Below are 16,252 nucleotides of genomic sequence, written 5' to 3'. Positions count from 1 at the left end.
AGACAATTTCTATATAAACACACACACACACACACACACACACACACACACATATATATGACACAGACTTTAATCATTAGCTCAACAACGACCGCATTGAGTTCCACCAACTTTATATAAAGGGAACATTATTTCATCCCTCCAACTTTCTATTAACTAACGGGCAGCACGGTGGCTCAGTGGTTAGCACTTCTGCCTCACAGCACTGGGGTCATGAGTTCAATTCACAACCATGGCCTTATCTGTGTGGAGTTTGTATGTTCTCCCTGTGTTTGCGTGGGTATCCTCCCACACTCCAAAAACATACTGGTAGGCTAATTGGCTGCAATGAAAATTGACCCTAGTCTGTGTTTCTGTGTGTGTTAGGAAATTTAGATTGTAAGCTCCAATGGGGCAGGGATTGATTTGAAAGAGTTCTCTGTACAGCGCTGCGGAATTAGTGGCGCTATATAAATAAATGATGATGATTAACTACACCATACTTGTCTACTTTTTAAACTCTAAATGAGATCCATTGTGCTAGCATAGTCCCGCCCCCCTGCTAGGAAATGCCGAAATTCACAGAATTTCATAGCAGGGCGGGGCTTAGTGGAGCAAAATCGCATAATTAAGCCCCACCTCCATCAATCTCTGTGAGGTGCCTACTCTTCCAGGAGTCTCCCGAAACTTCCAGGAGAGTCAGGCAGGTATGTGACACTTAAATGGTAAGAATAATAGAATAAAGATATATAATCTGTGTATCCGGCTGGCGATTGGTCTTCTCTAGCTATAGATTCTGGCCTCTCTGCGGACAGCAGAGAGCAGGACTTGTAAAGCTTGTGGAGCCCTTTAATTTAATCAGCACTAAACAAATGGAGAGGAACGCGTTTGGGCTCCTGCGAAAAATGACATTTTGCTGACTAGTGCAAAATCCCTGATTTGTGAGCGTTTTTGTCGGCCAGCCATTTGTTTAGTAAATTAAATCCTTAAGTGCTAAAGGTGCCAACAGTACAAAAGATCACAGCGTAAGAAACACGGGCACCAGTTCAATAACTAGGCCTGAGAGCCGGCCAGCTGAAACAGGCTGTCTGCTGAACGCTGAATGAAACATTAATAAAATGCTGTGTGAGCCATCAGCCGACACGTCCCGCGGAGGTAACCTGTCAACACTGGGGGCTTTTATTTACAAATTAGGATTTAAGGAAATATTTGATTTTCCAACGTACAACAATCCATAGTCCTATGAAGGGGAATAATTAGACCCCTCCTCGTTATTTTTAGGACTTTAAAACAAGCTGTAACAGCACACGCTTCACCTGCTGCAAAGAACATTGTGCAAGTTGAAATAAACATGTGTGTTCCCGTTGTTTTATTAAACCTGAACAAAATTAAATAACTGCATGTATTCAATAGCGGCCAATTTCTATGGGGGGGTGTACACTCTGGACAAACCCTTCTTCATCTATCCTGGCCACACTTGTAGCGCTACGGACGATTGCGCTGTGCTATGTGCGCTACGGACGGATTACACTGTGCTCAAGTGCGGAAAGAAGAAACATTACTTTATTCGTTATAAGTGGGGGGGGGGGGGGGCAAGATTGATACCATCGCAAGAGCACCAGAGAAGTGATACTACTGCATTATATACCACATCATGGTATAAAATATTATACCGACAATAACACTCAGCATTCACTAAATAAAGTTATTATGCGATGTCTGTATCCTAAATAAAATGATACCGAGAATTACATCCAGCATACAGGACAAGGGCGGTGGTGCTGTGTAGTCGCCCATACACTGAATAAAAGGATCTATTCTGACAATGAGCCTCTGTTTGGCTCACAATACTGACCCACTAACTCCATTTTTGGCAACTATATTCACAAATATTTTGTTACTTGCTTATAACGAATACTTCAAATTGCTTTAATTGAAACTTTTCTTAAAAAAACCCCCAAAACAATTGTTGCTGCAATTAACACTTTAAAAAAAAAACTAAAACAAAACAATTGTTAATGACAACCAGAAGACAATTTGGTTTTGAATCCTGACATTGTTTTTCACCACAGCCTTTGTGTACACACATTCACTAGCCATTTACACTCATATATATTATATATAACATTACTAGTTAGCAAACTAAACATTTATTACATTAGAAACACCCAACCAATACTATAGACCAGGCTCATAGGACAATTCCACTTTTTGGGTCAAAAATGACCTTCTTGTATCCCTGCTTACCTGACCTGACCTTTGGGGTCCCAAAATGGTGTTATGATGGCGCAGAAGGGCGGGGCCTATTTCAAGTCAACCCTCCTAGGATGGGGATCTGATCACTTCATTAACCCCAACTTCACAGAGGATGAGGATCAAAATAGAAAGTCCCCAACAATTTAGGTGCGGGGGATGTAAGGAATTACTACACTTTCCACCCAAAAGTCAGAACTATCCTTCAATCAAGCTGTAGCACTCAAGCTGTGGGAGAACTACAAGTCCCTGCATGCCGCTACCAGTCAGAGGATACTGGGTTTGCATACTATGGCCCACCAGCAGCTGAATAGAACGGTAATAACTCACAGAGATAAGAGACTGTTCAGCTTGTGGATCACTTCTGCTAACAGGATATTATTGAGACATTTATGGGACTATAAATGACTTGGGTCTGTCTGTTTCATGTCAGTGCAAACATCAGGAGCAGCATATAGGAGACATAGAGCAACCACCGGCTATTGTGGGATGTGGCAGCCAGGAGTAGACATGACTGCATGTGTCAGGTGTCACCCGCAGGTAACATGTTCTGGCAGTGGATCTGGTCATTACACATAGAAGATAAAGCAATATTTACCTTGTGCTGTGTATCTCAAGCTACCTGTCCTGTGTAGAGGTGATCAGAGGGGCGTGGCCTCATCAGGTGATCAGAGGGGTGTGGCCTCCTCAGGTGATCAGATTTAGTAATTCCTGGCAGGTTTGGTTTTGTGATCTGTCTGCTTGTAAAGTAGATTAAATTGCTTTTGCACTTTCATGTATTGACACTTGTGTGTCCCCTGTGTGTGACTGTTACTAAATCAATTGCTGGATCTTTTGGCTTCCTTGTATCACTTTCAGCCATGACTTTATAACATACATCTGGCTACATCTTCATCCATTGCAGACAGAGATGTGACTGACACACACACACACACTCTCTCTCTCTCTCTCTCTCTCTCTCTCTCTCTTTCTCTCTTCTCTCTCTTCTCTCTCTCTCTCTCTCTCTCTTTCTCTCTTCTCTCTCTTCTCTCCTCTCTCTCTCTCTCTCTCTCTCTCTCTCTCTCTCTTTCTCTCTCTCTCTCTCTCTCTCTCTCTCTCTTTTCATTGGGTATAATTAAAACTAGAGACCAATATTATTGACTTATACCAATAACTATGATGCTTGACAAAGGAATTCAGGGAATCAAACTCATGACCCCAGTGCTGTGAGGCAGAAGTGCTAACCACTGAGCCACCGTACTAAAATTTTAAAAAAGGAAAAGTGGAGGTTTTTGTTTGCATCATGGAATGAATTCACCTGTCCAACTGTGGCCAGTCAGCCTGTATAACATGAAATCACCCTCCTTAATAAAACAAAAAAAATACATCTATATTTTAATTTGAAAAACATCTTCCACATTTAATGGCTAAATCAAACAGATTAATGACCCACTTAAATAGTTCAGTCACAGATAAGTACGCCCTTCACCCAACACATTTACATGCATTAATTATTTATCAGCTCTGGTACGAGATTATATTTATGAGTTTTCACAGGAAAATCTGCATAAGAGGTGCAGAAGAAATGTTCCCACCAATATTAAGTGTAGAGATTTGATTGAAATTTATTAGACCTGCTACTGGCTTGTGGCCTGTAGATGGCGATGTTACGCTCCCTAGGCGTGAGATAACGTACTATGAAATATCTCCGATTCGCTCGCTTGGCTATTATACTATAAATTTGCCTTTGGATTCGGCTGAATGAATTCCATGTCACACTAAAACTATCATAATAAGCTGGAGACACGAGAAAAGAAACATTCTAGCTGATGAAAGCAAAAGAGTGAACGAAATGCTTGATCTGCTCACGCACCTTGATTGCGCACTTGGAAAGAGGTTGTAAGATTTGCATTTGCTGAATAAAGACAATGACCACTTTTATGAGGATTATATAATTGGGATAGTTTACTTTCCTTATGCAATCTAAGTCTACGCTGGGGATTTACTATCAAACGATTTTGTATGTGGTTTTAAAACCGTCAAAAATCGGATGCATTGGATGTGGCCTCTCCCAGGTGCTGATTAGAGCAAAGCGCCAGTTTTCAATCCAAACCGCCCAGTAAAACCGAGTGTGCGCGTTTCAATTGTCTCACAAAAGACGCACGATTGTGACCTTACACCTTAGGGCATGCTTAAAGCTTGCCGCCTCCCCTTTATCAGTGATTGGAGCCAGAGGGGAGTATGGACAGGAGCGTTAGAGGTAGCGATAGATAGTAGTAGCCAAAAATTAATTTGCGAGCGTCGTTTTGACATCTGAATCACATTATGTACATCTAGGGTCTGATTCATTAAGGCAAGTAAAGCAAAAAAAAAATAAGGAGTAACTTTGCACCTTGGCAAAACCATGTTGCATTGGAGGTGGAGATACATTTAAAACGCGATGGAAGATTTATAGTCAGGGTAGGGCATGTTCTAGATCAACTTTAAATTGCAGTGTAAACATAAAGCTATCAAGTATTTGTGTGCTAGATGAAAAAACAGCCAGTATTTAACTTATGTGCAAAATAATAAACTAATTTGCACCCCTTGCATTGTAACATGGTTTGTCCCGGAGAAAATGTACTCCCTTTTTTACCTTACTTTCCTTAATGAATCAGGCCCTATTGTAATAAGGAATGTGTATACTATTTTTTTAAGACTTATTCATGTCTCTATTAGGCTGGTTACCCACTGGTGTTCGGAAAAGCCAGCAACACGGCATATCTAACCTGATCGCATTTGATATACGTTGCTAACTAGCACTTGCACATATGGTTGGCAGGAGGGGGGGGGGGGGGGGGGGGTCAATGAAGGACACTCCCCAGTGGATGCAAGTAAATAGAGCAGGCAGTATCCAAAATAATTGCAGCCGTGACTCACACACCCACAGCCGCAGACATAACTCAGAATCGGGGTTATTTAGACCCTATAGGTCCCTTCCTCATTCTTATGGACATGCAAATGTTAACAAAAAAATCACAGATAAAATCTTTATTTTTTTTGACACTGCAGTAATAGATCTTCAGAATAGGTTCAGACTTCTATTTAAGCGCTTATAATGCAGTAATAGCGAGGGGAACAATGATTTTTCCGTGCTCCGTGTAAGTGGAATACAGGAAACCAGCACCTCGTAGCTTTATTGTCCTTTCTGTAGACGTTTTACAGTTAGAGAAACAGCCAGTAATGAAATCCAAGCAGGGGACGTGTTTCCATGCTGAGCGGAGAATTTAAGAAACAGAACTTCACAACTTGTTATTTGTACCAGGACAGGTGGCGCAGGATCCGATTTGGAAAATGAAAAAAAGAACAGGTTCCCCGCCGGAATAATCTGCAGCTTGCGGACTAGATAAAACCCTCGCATGCATTTATAAACCTGAGACGTTTCCACAAGCCGCTACATACAAAGTCAGTTATTGTCTAGTCGGTAGGTAATGGGCATGTTTTAAAGCAGTGATAGACGGTCTTAGGGCCACAGAAGGTCTTACAAGCCTTAATCTCAGGTAATTTGTGTGATGTTCTTTAAAAGAAAAACAAAGCATCCTAAAAGTAATACTTCCTCCTTTCCCCACACGCTACATTACTCTGAAAGTGTTTTAGAGACGTGCCGTAACATTTTTGGAATGGTTTGACAAATCATGATGCCTCTGATATATCTCTGGGCTGACAATAAAAGGCTGCAAAACCAACCTGAGGCACACATTTCTTTAATTGCTTGTAAATATAAATTATACATATCCCACGGCTGATTGGAGACAATTTACACTTTGCCTAGTTGCAATTAGACCCAGAAAAATATACAATTTAGATGTATCGGTAAAATTTTGAAACGGTTCGAAATTCAACCACATTTTCACTGGTTCCGACATCCCCAAACACGTTCACGGTACAAACCGCTATGGACTGTGTTTTATACTTTGCCGTTTGAAAGTTGCTGGTCAAAGTTTGCGGTTTCGCTTTCGAGGACGGCATTAAAATCAGTGTTTTGGTTTGTTTGTTTTTTATTTAAACATAAAATATTATTTTTAATCAATATACTAGTATTTTAACTTTTTGTTTTTTACTCAAACTGTAAATGCTACGATGTAGCAAGTATAGAGCAAACATTCCATTCTGGATAGAGTTCTTCTTTAAATATTGTAATATTCCTTGCAGTTTATTCCTTTACCAGCAACATGTATGTTTATTTAATGCATATCTAATAAATATTTTAGAAACAGGAGTGATGTCTGTTGCCTGGTAGTGTAATTTAGTAGTAAGAGCAATGTATATATTTCCTTCTGCTTTGCTTTCTGCAATAGAGAATTACTGGGCTGTGAAATTATAAATTACTCTGCTGCTGTCAATGTGCAAATGGAATCACAATATCCTCCCATCTCTAGACGTCTATAAGGGTCATTTACGAACGGCAAAGATGCTTTATAGTAGTAGCGCAGTGACATCACACACCTACTTTTGTGCGATTTTCTCATTTATAAGGAGGAGGGCATGGGGCATGGGTGCAGACCAATATGGTTTTGGAGTCTGCTCGGGTGTCAATCTGTACCAGCCGATAATGGGGTTGGGAGTGTTCTTTGCAGAGTGCACTTTTGGAAATAAAACTTTGCATTTTACAATTGCACTTTAAATGAAAGCACAAATCTTGGCCAGTATATATAAAAAAAGAAAGAAAAAAAAGTGACACCTAATAAAGACAGTCCTCTCCCCTTGCTCTAATGCTTAGGGCTAGATTTACTAAGCTGTGGGTTTGAAAAAGTGGGGATGTTGCCTATAGCAACCAATCAGATTCTAACTGTCATTTATTTAGTACTTTCTACAAAATGACAGCTAGAATCTTATTGGTTGCTATAGGCAACATCTCCACTTTTTCAAACCCGCAGCTTAGTAAATCTAGCCCTTAGTCTCATTTACTTAATGGCCCAAAATTTTAGGAAGTCCCCCCGGACTGGTGGAAGAGAGGGTCGTCCATATTTTCTTGTATAGAAGGAAGGGCCGGGCCTTGAGGACACAATCTGCCTCATTGGGTTTTGCTGGGTGGGTCCTGATTATGCAACTGGCTTCATCATAACCTCACCACCTACTGTACGATGACACAATCCCATCACTGCAGGGGGCGAGACAGTGATTATGCAAATTGAATTGTCAAGCTTTCCTGGCACACGCCCATTGGATCTCCCGGAGTTGGGGTTCAAAAAGTAGGTGAAAACCCATACATGCCAACTTTTGAGATCTTCCTTCCAGGAGGGGAGATCTCGCTGGCGATTTTTAAGGGCATGGCCAAGCGGGACATGTCACTTGGCTCCGTCCCCTAATGTGTCACAGGTAGTTTGGCCAATCATAGTGGGGGCAGGCTGCGATGACGCGTGCAACATGTCACTAAGCCCCGCCCCCACCAGTCAAGTAACCATACAGGCCAGGAACCGGCCTATTAGGTACATTTTAAAGGAAAAAAAAATGCAGGTGGCCCAGTGACCCAGCCCAAGTTAGCTCACTATGGGAACGGCCCCCTTGCCCCCCAGCGCAGCCTGCCCCAGGTGTGCACCGTATAACCCACTAGACAGATAACTGGGCACACTAACACAGATAAAGAGTGAGTGCATGCAGAGGGGCAGAGTGTGCGGCGATCAAGGAGGGCGCAGAGTGTGCGGAGATGAAGGAGGGCGCAGAGTGAGTGCATGCAGAGGGGCAGAGTGTGCGGCGATGGCGGAGGACACAGAGTGTGTGGAGATGAAGGAGGGCGCAGAGCGTGCGGAGATGCCGGAGGGCGCAGAGCGCGTGGAGATCAAGTAGGGCGCAGAGTGTGCGGAGATGAAGGAGGGCGCAGAGTGTGAGGAGATGAAGGAGGGCGCAGAGTGTGCGGAGATGAAGGAGGGCGCAGAGTGTGAGGAGATGAAGGAGGGCACAGAGTGTGTGGAGATGAAGGAGGGCACAGAGTGTATGGAGATGAAGGAGGGCACAGAGTGTGTGGAGATGAAGGAGGGCACAGAGTGTGTGGAGATGAAGGAGGGCACAGAGTGTGTGGAGATGAAGGAGGGCGCAGAGTGTGTGGAGATGAAGGAGGGCGCAGAGTGTGCGGAGATGAAGGAGGGCACAGAGTGTGTGGAGATGAAGGAGGGCACAGAGTGTGTGGAGATGAAGGAGGGCACAGAGTGTGTGGAGATGAAGGAGGGCACAGAGTGTGTGGAGATGAAGGAGGGCACAGAGTGTGTGGAGATGAAGGAGGGCACAGAGTGTGTGGAGATGAAGGAGGGCACAGAATGTGTGGAGATGAAGGAGGGCACAGAGTGTGTGGAGATGAAGGAGGGCACAGAGTGTATGGAGATGAAGGAGGGCACAGTGTGAGTTAGCTGTAAATTATTCTTTGACAGAAATATAATTGTAAAAAATATATAAAAATATTATTTTCTCTTGGATTTATGTGTATTATCTTTGCATACAACTAAATAAGTATTTCTGTCCTGACTTAAATACATATTAGTTTTTTTTGCCCCAACTACTTATTAAACAGGACTGCTCTGTAATTATTTTGGAGGGGTGCCTTGAAAAAACTATGGAGTCTCTAAGGGTGCCACCAACTGCAAAAGTTTGGGAACCACTGGTTTAGGCAGATTTTTATCATCATGAGAGAGTCTGTGCAACTTTTGATAAATATAATTATGTCCTCAACAGAAGGGATTCAGAGAATGTTCCTAAGTTTTCAAAATTGTATTGCTAGCTCGCCCTTTAGACGAAGCTTAGGCGAGATGTGGGAAGGCCTGCTGGGACCTGTAGTCCCACCACAGCTGAAGATCCACATGTGACCGATCTTTGGTTTTGTTGTCTGAACACAGACAGCACATACCACTGCCGACATGTAACAACATAACATGCAAACCAGACGTTAAGTACACGGCAGCCTGTTCCCTCACCAGAACATGCTGCTGTAAAAACAATTAGCGTTCCTTCCGTGAGATGTAGCATAAGAAGAAGAGGCGACCTGAATCAGCAATTATAAGCTGCTGGAAGAATGCAGAAAGTGATTTTATGTCTGTGATTCAGATCGAGAGCTGCAGGGAACAGCTCCCAGAATGTAATGTTCCCATTAATAAAAATCTCTGCGTTCCACTGAGGTTTTCACTGCCTACTGCCTGTGCTCAGACACTAATCTCAGAGGCGGACAAACTTTGTTTCACACCTAATGGCAGCAACCCTAGGTCCTGCGGGAGGTCATTTTATCTCATTCCACTGCACCAATCACAGGTTGTAATATTTTATTTCCTATGAACGAATGTTTCTAGAATGCAGTATTAAAAACACATGTAGGTTGGAACGTATGTGTAGCAGTTTTGGTTCAGCGTTATGAATTTTAACAGTAGCACAGGAAACGTTTATTGTTAGTTGCAACACGATTCCATATTTGTCACAACACCCCAGACAACTGCTATACAGACCCATAACATAGGAAACCTAAGATAAACATGTGTCATGCGGGCCTTGTCAGTCTGACTGCGAGATGATTTGTTCCACAGATTCTGTAGTTCCTGAAGATAAATAGAATATACACATGGTTTGATTTACACCCCTACTGGGAATTATAAGGTTATAATAAGTCACCTAGGAGTTCCGTCATTATATATATCATTATATTGTAATATCCGTAATCACGTACAACAAAAGGGTGCATTATTTCATACAGTACACATTTTCTAAAAAGCACAGAAGAGATGATATCAGCACTCACTTATTATAAGAGACGGCTTCAGAACTCACTCTTTATACAGATATTAGTTAGAGGAGTTTATACATATATCATACCTGCCAACTCTCCCGGAATGTCCAGGAGACTCCCACATTTTGCGAGAGTCTTACGGACTCCCGGGAGAGTGTGGCAATCTCCCGCATCTGGCAGAACTCTGCCCACTTCCTAGTGAAGTGAGCAGAATTAGGTCCAAAACGCAGCGATTCTCGGTGGGTGTGATGGGGACGGGGCTCCAAAATTTGCGTCATTTTGGCCCCGCCTCCTACTGTCTAATGACGCGGTATAATATTGTGGTACAAACACAGAAGACCTGGGACATATCCTGTACACCTGTAAATAAATGACTAAACGTGCCTTCACAGACTACATCAATACAGGTGTAATCTGCACGCGGTATAAACGATCGCAGATTAGCGGTGGATGTTAATTCTGACATGGAGAACTAAACAGGTCATTGCTTAATCACTTGCAAAATGTCTTTATTACCAGCCCCCAGTACATGTGCTGATGGATACAACAAGAACATGATTGTGTGTCAAAAAATGGCAATTTTCACTTTTAGATGCTTTATTGCCTGATACTGTGAATGTTTCTGTAATCTGTGTACACGGATGGCGTCTCGAGAGTTCCCATGCCCAACGTTAGGCGGCTATTTACTATTCAGGGGCAAACGCAGGATTTGTAGAGGGGGGTTTCCACACCATGTCGCCAGTGGGCGTGACCAGCATGCATGGGGGTGTGGCTATAATTTTAGACAGTGCTTGGCTGCTCTCCAACTCTTCCTATCCCCATCATATACACGGGCAATGCTGCATGCACTACTGTTAGGTGCACACAGCTCTCCCTTTTCAAGCAGAGCTGTGTGAAGCAGGAGCAGGGTCCATCCACCTCAATTATACAGTGCCCCAGGCTTGGAGGGGGTTTCCAGGCACTAGGAAACCCCCCCCCCCTCGGTTTGCCTATGCTATTATCAACGGACGTGGCATCTAGAGGAAAAGGACCGGAGCCACATCTGAAGCCATGGGAGTGGTCATTAATGTATACTTATGGCCGGACATCCCAGCCCATTACACGAACACAATACAGGACTGTAATTGGACAATGGCTGTACATTTCTCTTCAAACCATACAACACAATAAACTCTCAGAAAATAATGAATTTTAGAATTCTTTTCAACCAGAATTGTAGAATGGTGAAACATTACTCACCGTCTCTGCAGGACACAGAACTTAATACCAATGTCTTGAAGATAAACATACCTACTAACTACATGCTTTTAATGGTCAATCCTAAAAAAATTAATTTATAACTAACAACAGGCTCTTTGCTCGTTGTATATAGCAATGGTACCAGGCAGAGGATTTTTTATAAAAATTTCCTTTGGATACGACAAAGTTCAGCTCTGCTCTGTGTGTGGAATACAAGCACATCCACGGAATGTTTTTTGAGCTGCAATTATTAAATCAATGGACATCCAGCATAAGTATTTTTAACCCCAAACTTAAAATAAAAGCCATATTTATGTTCATCTTTAAAATAAATCATTACTAGTTATGCAAAATATATATATATTGTGGTATTTTACTTGGATCTAGCATATGAACCCCTAGAGCTGTTACCAGACACCGCTCATATGTTTGTACAGCTGAAAGTGGATTTTTGCCTTTTAACGATGATCATAAATTTTTTTATGCAATTTGCGGGAGCCTTCAAACAATCTGGTCCAAAGAGGTGACAATCAATAATCGCTGCCTTCACAGTGCTCAATAGGCCATTTATACAGTGCATTACAAATGCTGATGTCTCCCATATAATTGTTATAACAGACCGGCATGTAATGCATACACCATGTTTATACTAATACTAAGTGTTACACGTGATGCTGCCTCACTGCACTCCTCAGCATGAAGTACTTACACTGCTCACACTGCTTATAACACAGGGAAATGTGGTTGTGATTGTAGAGTGTAAAACAAACAGTGTCCGCTCAAATGTTGCCAGTGGAAAATACCATTAAAATTTAAGCAAAAATCATAGAAAGTAATATAATAGTCCAATACAAATAATGTAATGCACATGTAAGTTATACACAGCCTAATGCACCCCTTGCTGTAAATTATAATGTTATTAGAAATCATAAGGGGTTTCGTAATATGAGGCTCTGAGATAACTGCTGATAGTTGACTCCCGAATGCTAATCGCTGTATATTGGCACTGCCCCCTGATGTAATAGGCCGAATTTGGTTCCGTTTAGCAGAGGGGTGGGGATTAATGACGCGATTCACATGGCCACGCCTCCAAGACACAGCATGGAGATCTCCCCACCCGGAAGCGAGATCTCCAAAGTTGGTAAGTATGTGATAGCCATAATAATTGGCAGTAAGGGGTCATTTATTCCTTATAATACACACATTTTACTCAAACACAAACTTGAAATGGACACATCTATAGATAGAGAGACAGATACACTAAAACGCTAACAGAGATACAACAAGGGAGTTGATTTATGAAACCTTCTAAAAAAGGAAAAAAGTGAAGGTGTTGCCCATAGCAACCAATCAGATTCCAGCTATCAAGTTCTAGAATGTACCAGATAAATGATAGCTAGAATCTGATTGGTTGCTGTGGACAACACCTCACTTTTCCTTTTTAGAATGTGTGATAAATCTACCTCTGTGACATATACACAGTGAGACACAACAAGAAAGACACCAATTTTATTTACTTTTTATTATAGTTTCATATTATTATTTTTTTTAAAGTTTAATTCTGATATAATAATCAGGAAACAGCTAATAAAGAGAGTAAGTCTATTTTCTTTTAAACAAAAAAAAGAAAAAAAAAAGTTGAATTTTCTTTTAAAGTGTAAACTGTGGAGCCATAAGTGAGACTTCATAGAATTATAATCAGGCAAAGTATAACATCTGAATTAAGTAAATCTATGACTTGTGTACATCTAAATCATTGCTGAAAAGAGTAGTACATTGCTGTATTGTAGGAAAGAAAACACTTAAGTACTTTAGAAAAAGAGAGGCTGATAATTATAGATGGGATTATGCTCCATCCACCAAGTATGATATAAGTTCTTATGTAATAAACTAGTACAAGCAGCACATGTGCTGTGAGCCATAGCGGCCAATCAGCTATCAGCTCTAACTAGTCTGACTACGTTGCACTGCTAAAAGCTGAGAGCTGATTGGTTGCTATGGGTTACAGCGCAATATTGCTCTTTACACCAGTCTATTAAAGCATAATTCCACCCAAAAGGTTAATTACCTCAGTCTGCTTCTAGATGCAACCACAGGATATCACCCAGAGGAGTGAGAGTCCAGTGCCTCATGCCTCATTGCTGTCCCTAGATCCTTAGGCTGCATTGCCATGAATATGGATGGAGTCATGCCACAAAATGGCGGCCTGTAGTGTGAACTGGGGACGGGCTTAAAAGAATAATCGGCGTAATTAATGTAATGATCTGTTCCACCTACCGTATTGACAACGGGGTCCTTGAAAGCCCGATGGGCACAGACATCTCTGGGAAGATCCTTCCACACAATTCCCTCCATTGAAACAGATGACGGAGCTGCAGGCCGCTGTAACAGACAGGAGAATCTCAGTGACATACATCGAGCTATTCAGTATAACATACACTCACTGACTACAGCTAAAGAATGTACTGGCACTGATATTATACTGAGGTGCAATAATCTCCATAAATATTATGTTATCCCTCTGAGTCGCTGCTTAGCGCACATCCACAGACAGAATTTATGTCGGATCCTTTCTCCACGCTGGCATATTTAAAACATTAAATAAGGCTTTATCGGTATTACCGATTCATGCCTCTCTGCCGGGGCACATTCGCTTTGAAACAGCTGGATGCCTACTGACATCGCCTACTCCTTTTCCTTGGCATAGATCGTCGTTGGCACCAGAGAGGGGCTGTACTACACACCGTTTTGCAAGGAGACAGATTTTAAAAAACTATATCTAAGAAATTATTTGCAAGAACCAAAGTATTTGCAAGCCTTATGTGTGCTGGTGGCTATTAATTTATTAAACAATACATTTTTAATTCATTATGAAAGGGGCACTTTAAGAACCTACCTTGTACCATGAACATTTATTCCGAAAACCACATTTAAAATGAACAAGCACAGAATGCTGCTCTCTGAAGATTCCATTAGATAACATGTATCTCAATACTTATACATTGCGGAAATATTTTACACTCAAACATTATTTCCTATGTGTTTATTTGACTTACTTTATAAATAAATATTATTCTATCCTGCAGCTATATGTATGATTGCACGCATTGAGCACAAATATTGATGTTATTATTATTATTGATATCAGCTTTGCATCATTTCGGAATTCTATAAATATTATTATTATTATTATTGTAAATTTGTAAAGCGCAATAGTGCAGCATCTGACAGTGAGGAAAACAGGACATATATACAACAGGGACGTACAAAGTAGACAAAATAAATGCAGACGTGGGAACAAAGGGTAGGGAGGACCCTGCTCATGAGAAAGATTACATTACGGTCGGTGTGAGGGTGTACCAGTGTGACTACATGAAATAACAACAGCATAAACACTTGACTTTCACTGTTCCCCCAGATTAAAATGTACTTCTCTAACAGAGCAGACAAAGAGTGACTGACAGCTTTGCCTTCCAGAGATGCACTGTGATTGGTTGATACATGGCGGAGGGTGGGGCATTGTTGTCACAGTAGTGCAACTATTTCACCTGTACGAGATTCCATTAGGACACTCCCCAAGAAATGTGGGAGGAGCTTCAATTATCTGATGGTAATGGTCTGGGGAGGCGATAATTACATTTTTATTTATTTAAAGTTTAATTCTCCTTGCAGGAGAGAGTTACACAGGGGGGGGGAGGGGACTCTTAGAAATTATCATTAGTATTAAAGGTGCTGGAGTTATAAACTACAGTTCCTATACTGCCCAACATGCGGATATCTATAGGGGAATGTTCAGCAGCTGTCAGTTTGCTGATATCGTAGTCTTGCTGCCCTTACTAACCAAATCCTCTCCATCGTTTAGCAATAACGTGTTGTTTTTTTTTTTTATTTCTTTTTGCTCAACTCAATGCCTAAGAGACAGGTAGCAGAATATATTAGTCTGTCTAATCCCCAAAACATATCATCTTGCACTAAGACAATGGACGCTGTGTTCTGCTGGGTTCACAAGCTCCCAGGATTACTAGTGCATGTTTTCCATTATTTTATAAGTTATCATCTAATCTGAAACACGTTGGTTTCATTAAATAAAAGAAAGAATCTGCATTTTGCATGACTCTAGCAGTCCATACATTGTCTGCCTCCCCCGTCAGTATAGGAGTTTTGGCAGCAAAGATGATTTTCTTCAAATTTTCCTTCAATTATCATTTTTTTATTGTCTATATGGCATCTGTCAATGTCAATAGGCATCTGGGGCTCAGCAAGGTGCAGGTACAAACACCCACATAAATACGTCACAGCAGTTCTAGCCTATGGGAGGAGCATCGCCAGAGAGGGATGTTCTGATCCCGCCCCCTGCAGGCTGGATGCTCCTCCCCTCCTGCCTGTAACTATGACCTGCAGATTTAACGCGCATGCGCTTACTCACTTTATAGCATATGCACATTAAATCCATAGAGGGACTATTTATTAAGCCATAAATCATGTGGAAACTAGAGATGCTCACTGACCCCTGTGAACTGGTTTTGGTTTTGGATCTGGATTAACTTCGTGTTTTGGTTTTGGCAAAACCGCCCTCGTGAGTTTCGGTTTTGGATTTTTTAGAAAAAAATCCTAAAATATGCTAAAATCACATAATTTTGCTCTTTTTTTTGTTCCTCAATAACACTAATTTCAAGTCATTTGCAGTCAATTTTGACCACCTCACAGGTCACAATATTATTATCATACACTTTGGGACAAATACTGCAGCGACCTGGCTGGATGGTAAGCGACAGAGCAATGGCACAAACACACGGCAGTTCCTAGCACATCTAGGACACATTGGCACACAGCAGTGGCAGAAAAGAAAAATGGGGGTCCGCCCTCACTCCCACCCCTCACTATGTTGGATCTTACAAAGGAATTCAAAACCCGCGAAATCCGACGACGTCATGATGATGTTTTGCCTCATTTTCAATTCCGAGGGCGCGCGACAGTTTCGAGCCGATTGGTGCTCGGATCCCCTAAGTTCGGGTGTGTTCAGTTCTCGAGGAACCGAGCCCAAGCATCTCTAGTGGA

The 16,252-nt window shown here is 41.7% G+C and overlaps 1 protein-coding gene across 1 annotated transcript in view; it reads right to left on the bottom strand.

Moving 5' to 3' along the window:
- The window catches only part of MEGF6 (multiple EGF like domains 6), a 273,763-nt gene that overhangs the window by 196,231 nt on the left and 61,280 nt on the right, over positions 1–16,252 (bottom strand). Inside the window, exon 4 of the mRNA XM_075190156.1 lies at positions 13,472–13,576. Within this exon, the coding sequence (XP_075046257.1) occupies positions 13,472–13,576 (105 nt within the window). The remainder of the gene's footprint in view (positions 1–13,471; positions 13,577–16,252) is intronic.

This window comes from Mixophyes fleayi, chromosome 11 (assembly GCF_038048845.1).
Source record: "Mixophyes fleayi isolate aMixFle1 chromosome 11, aMixFle1.hap1, whole genome shotgun sequence".
NCBI lineage: Eukaryota > Metazoa > Chordata > Amphibia > Anura > Limnodynastidae > Mixophyes > Mixophyes fleayi.
The sequence above is the reverse complement of the archived record's forward strand: the minus strand, read 5'-3'. Positions and strand labels throughout refer to the sequence as shown.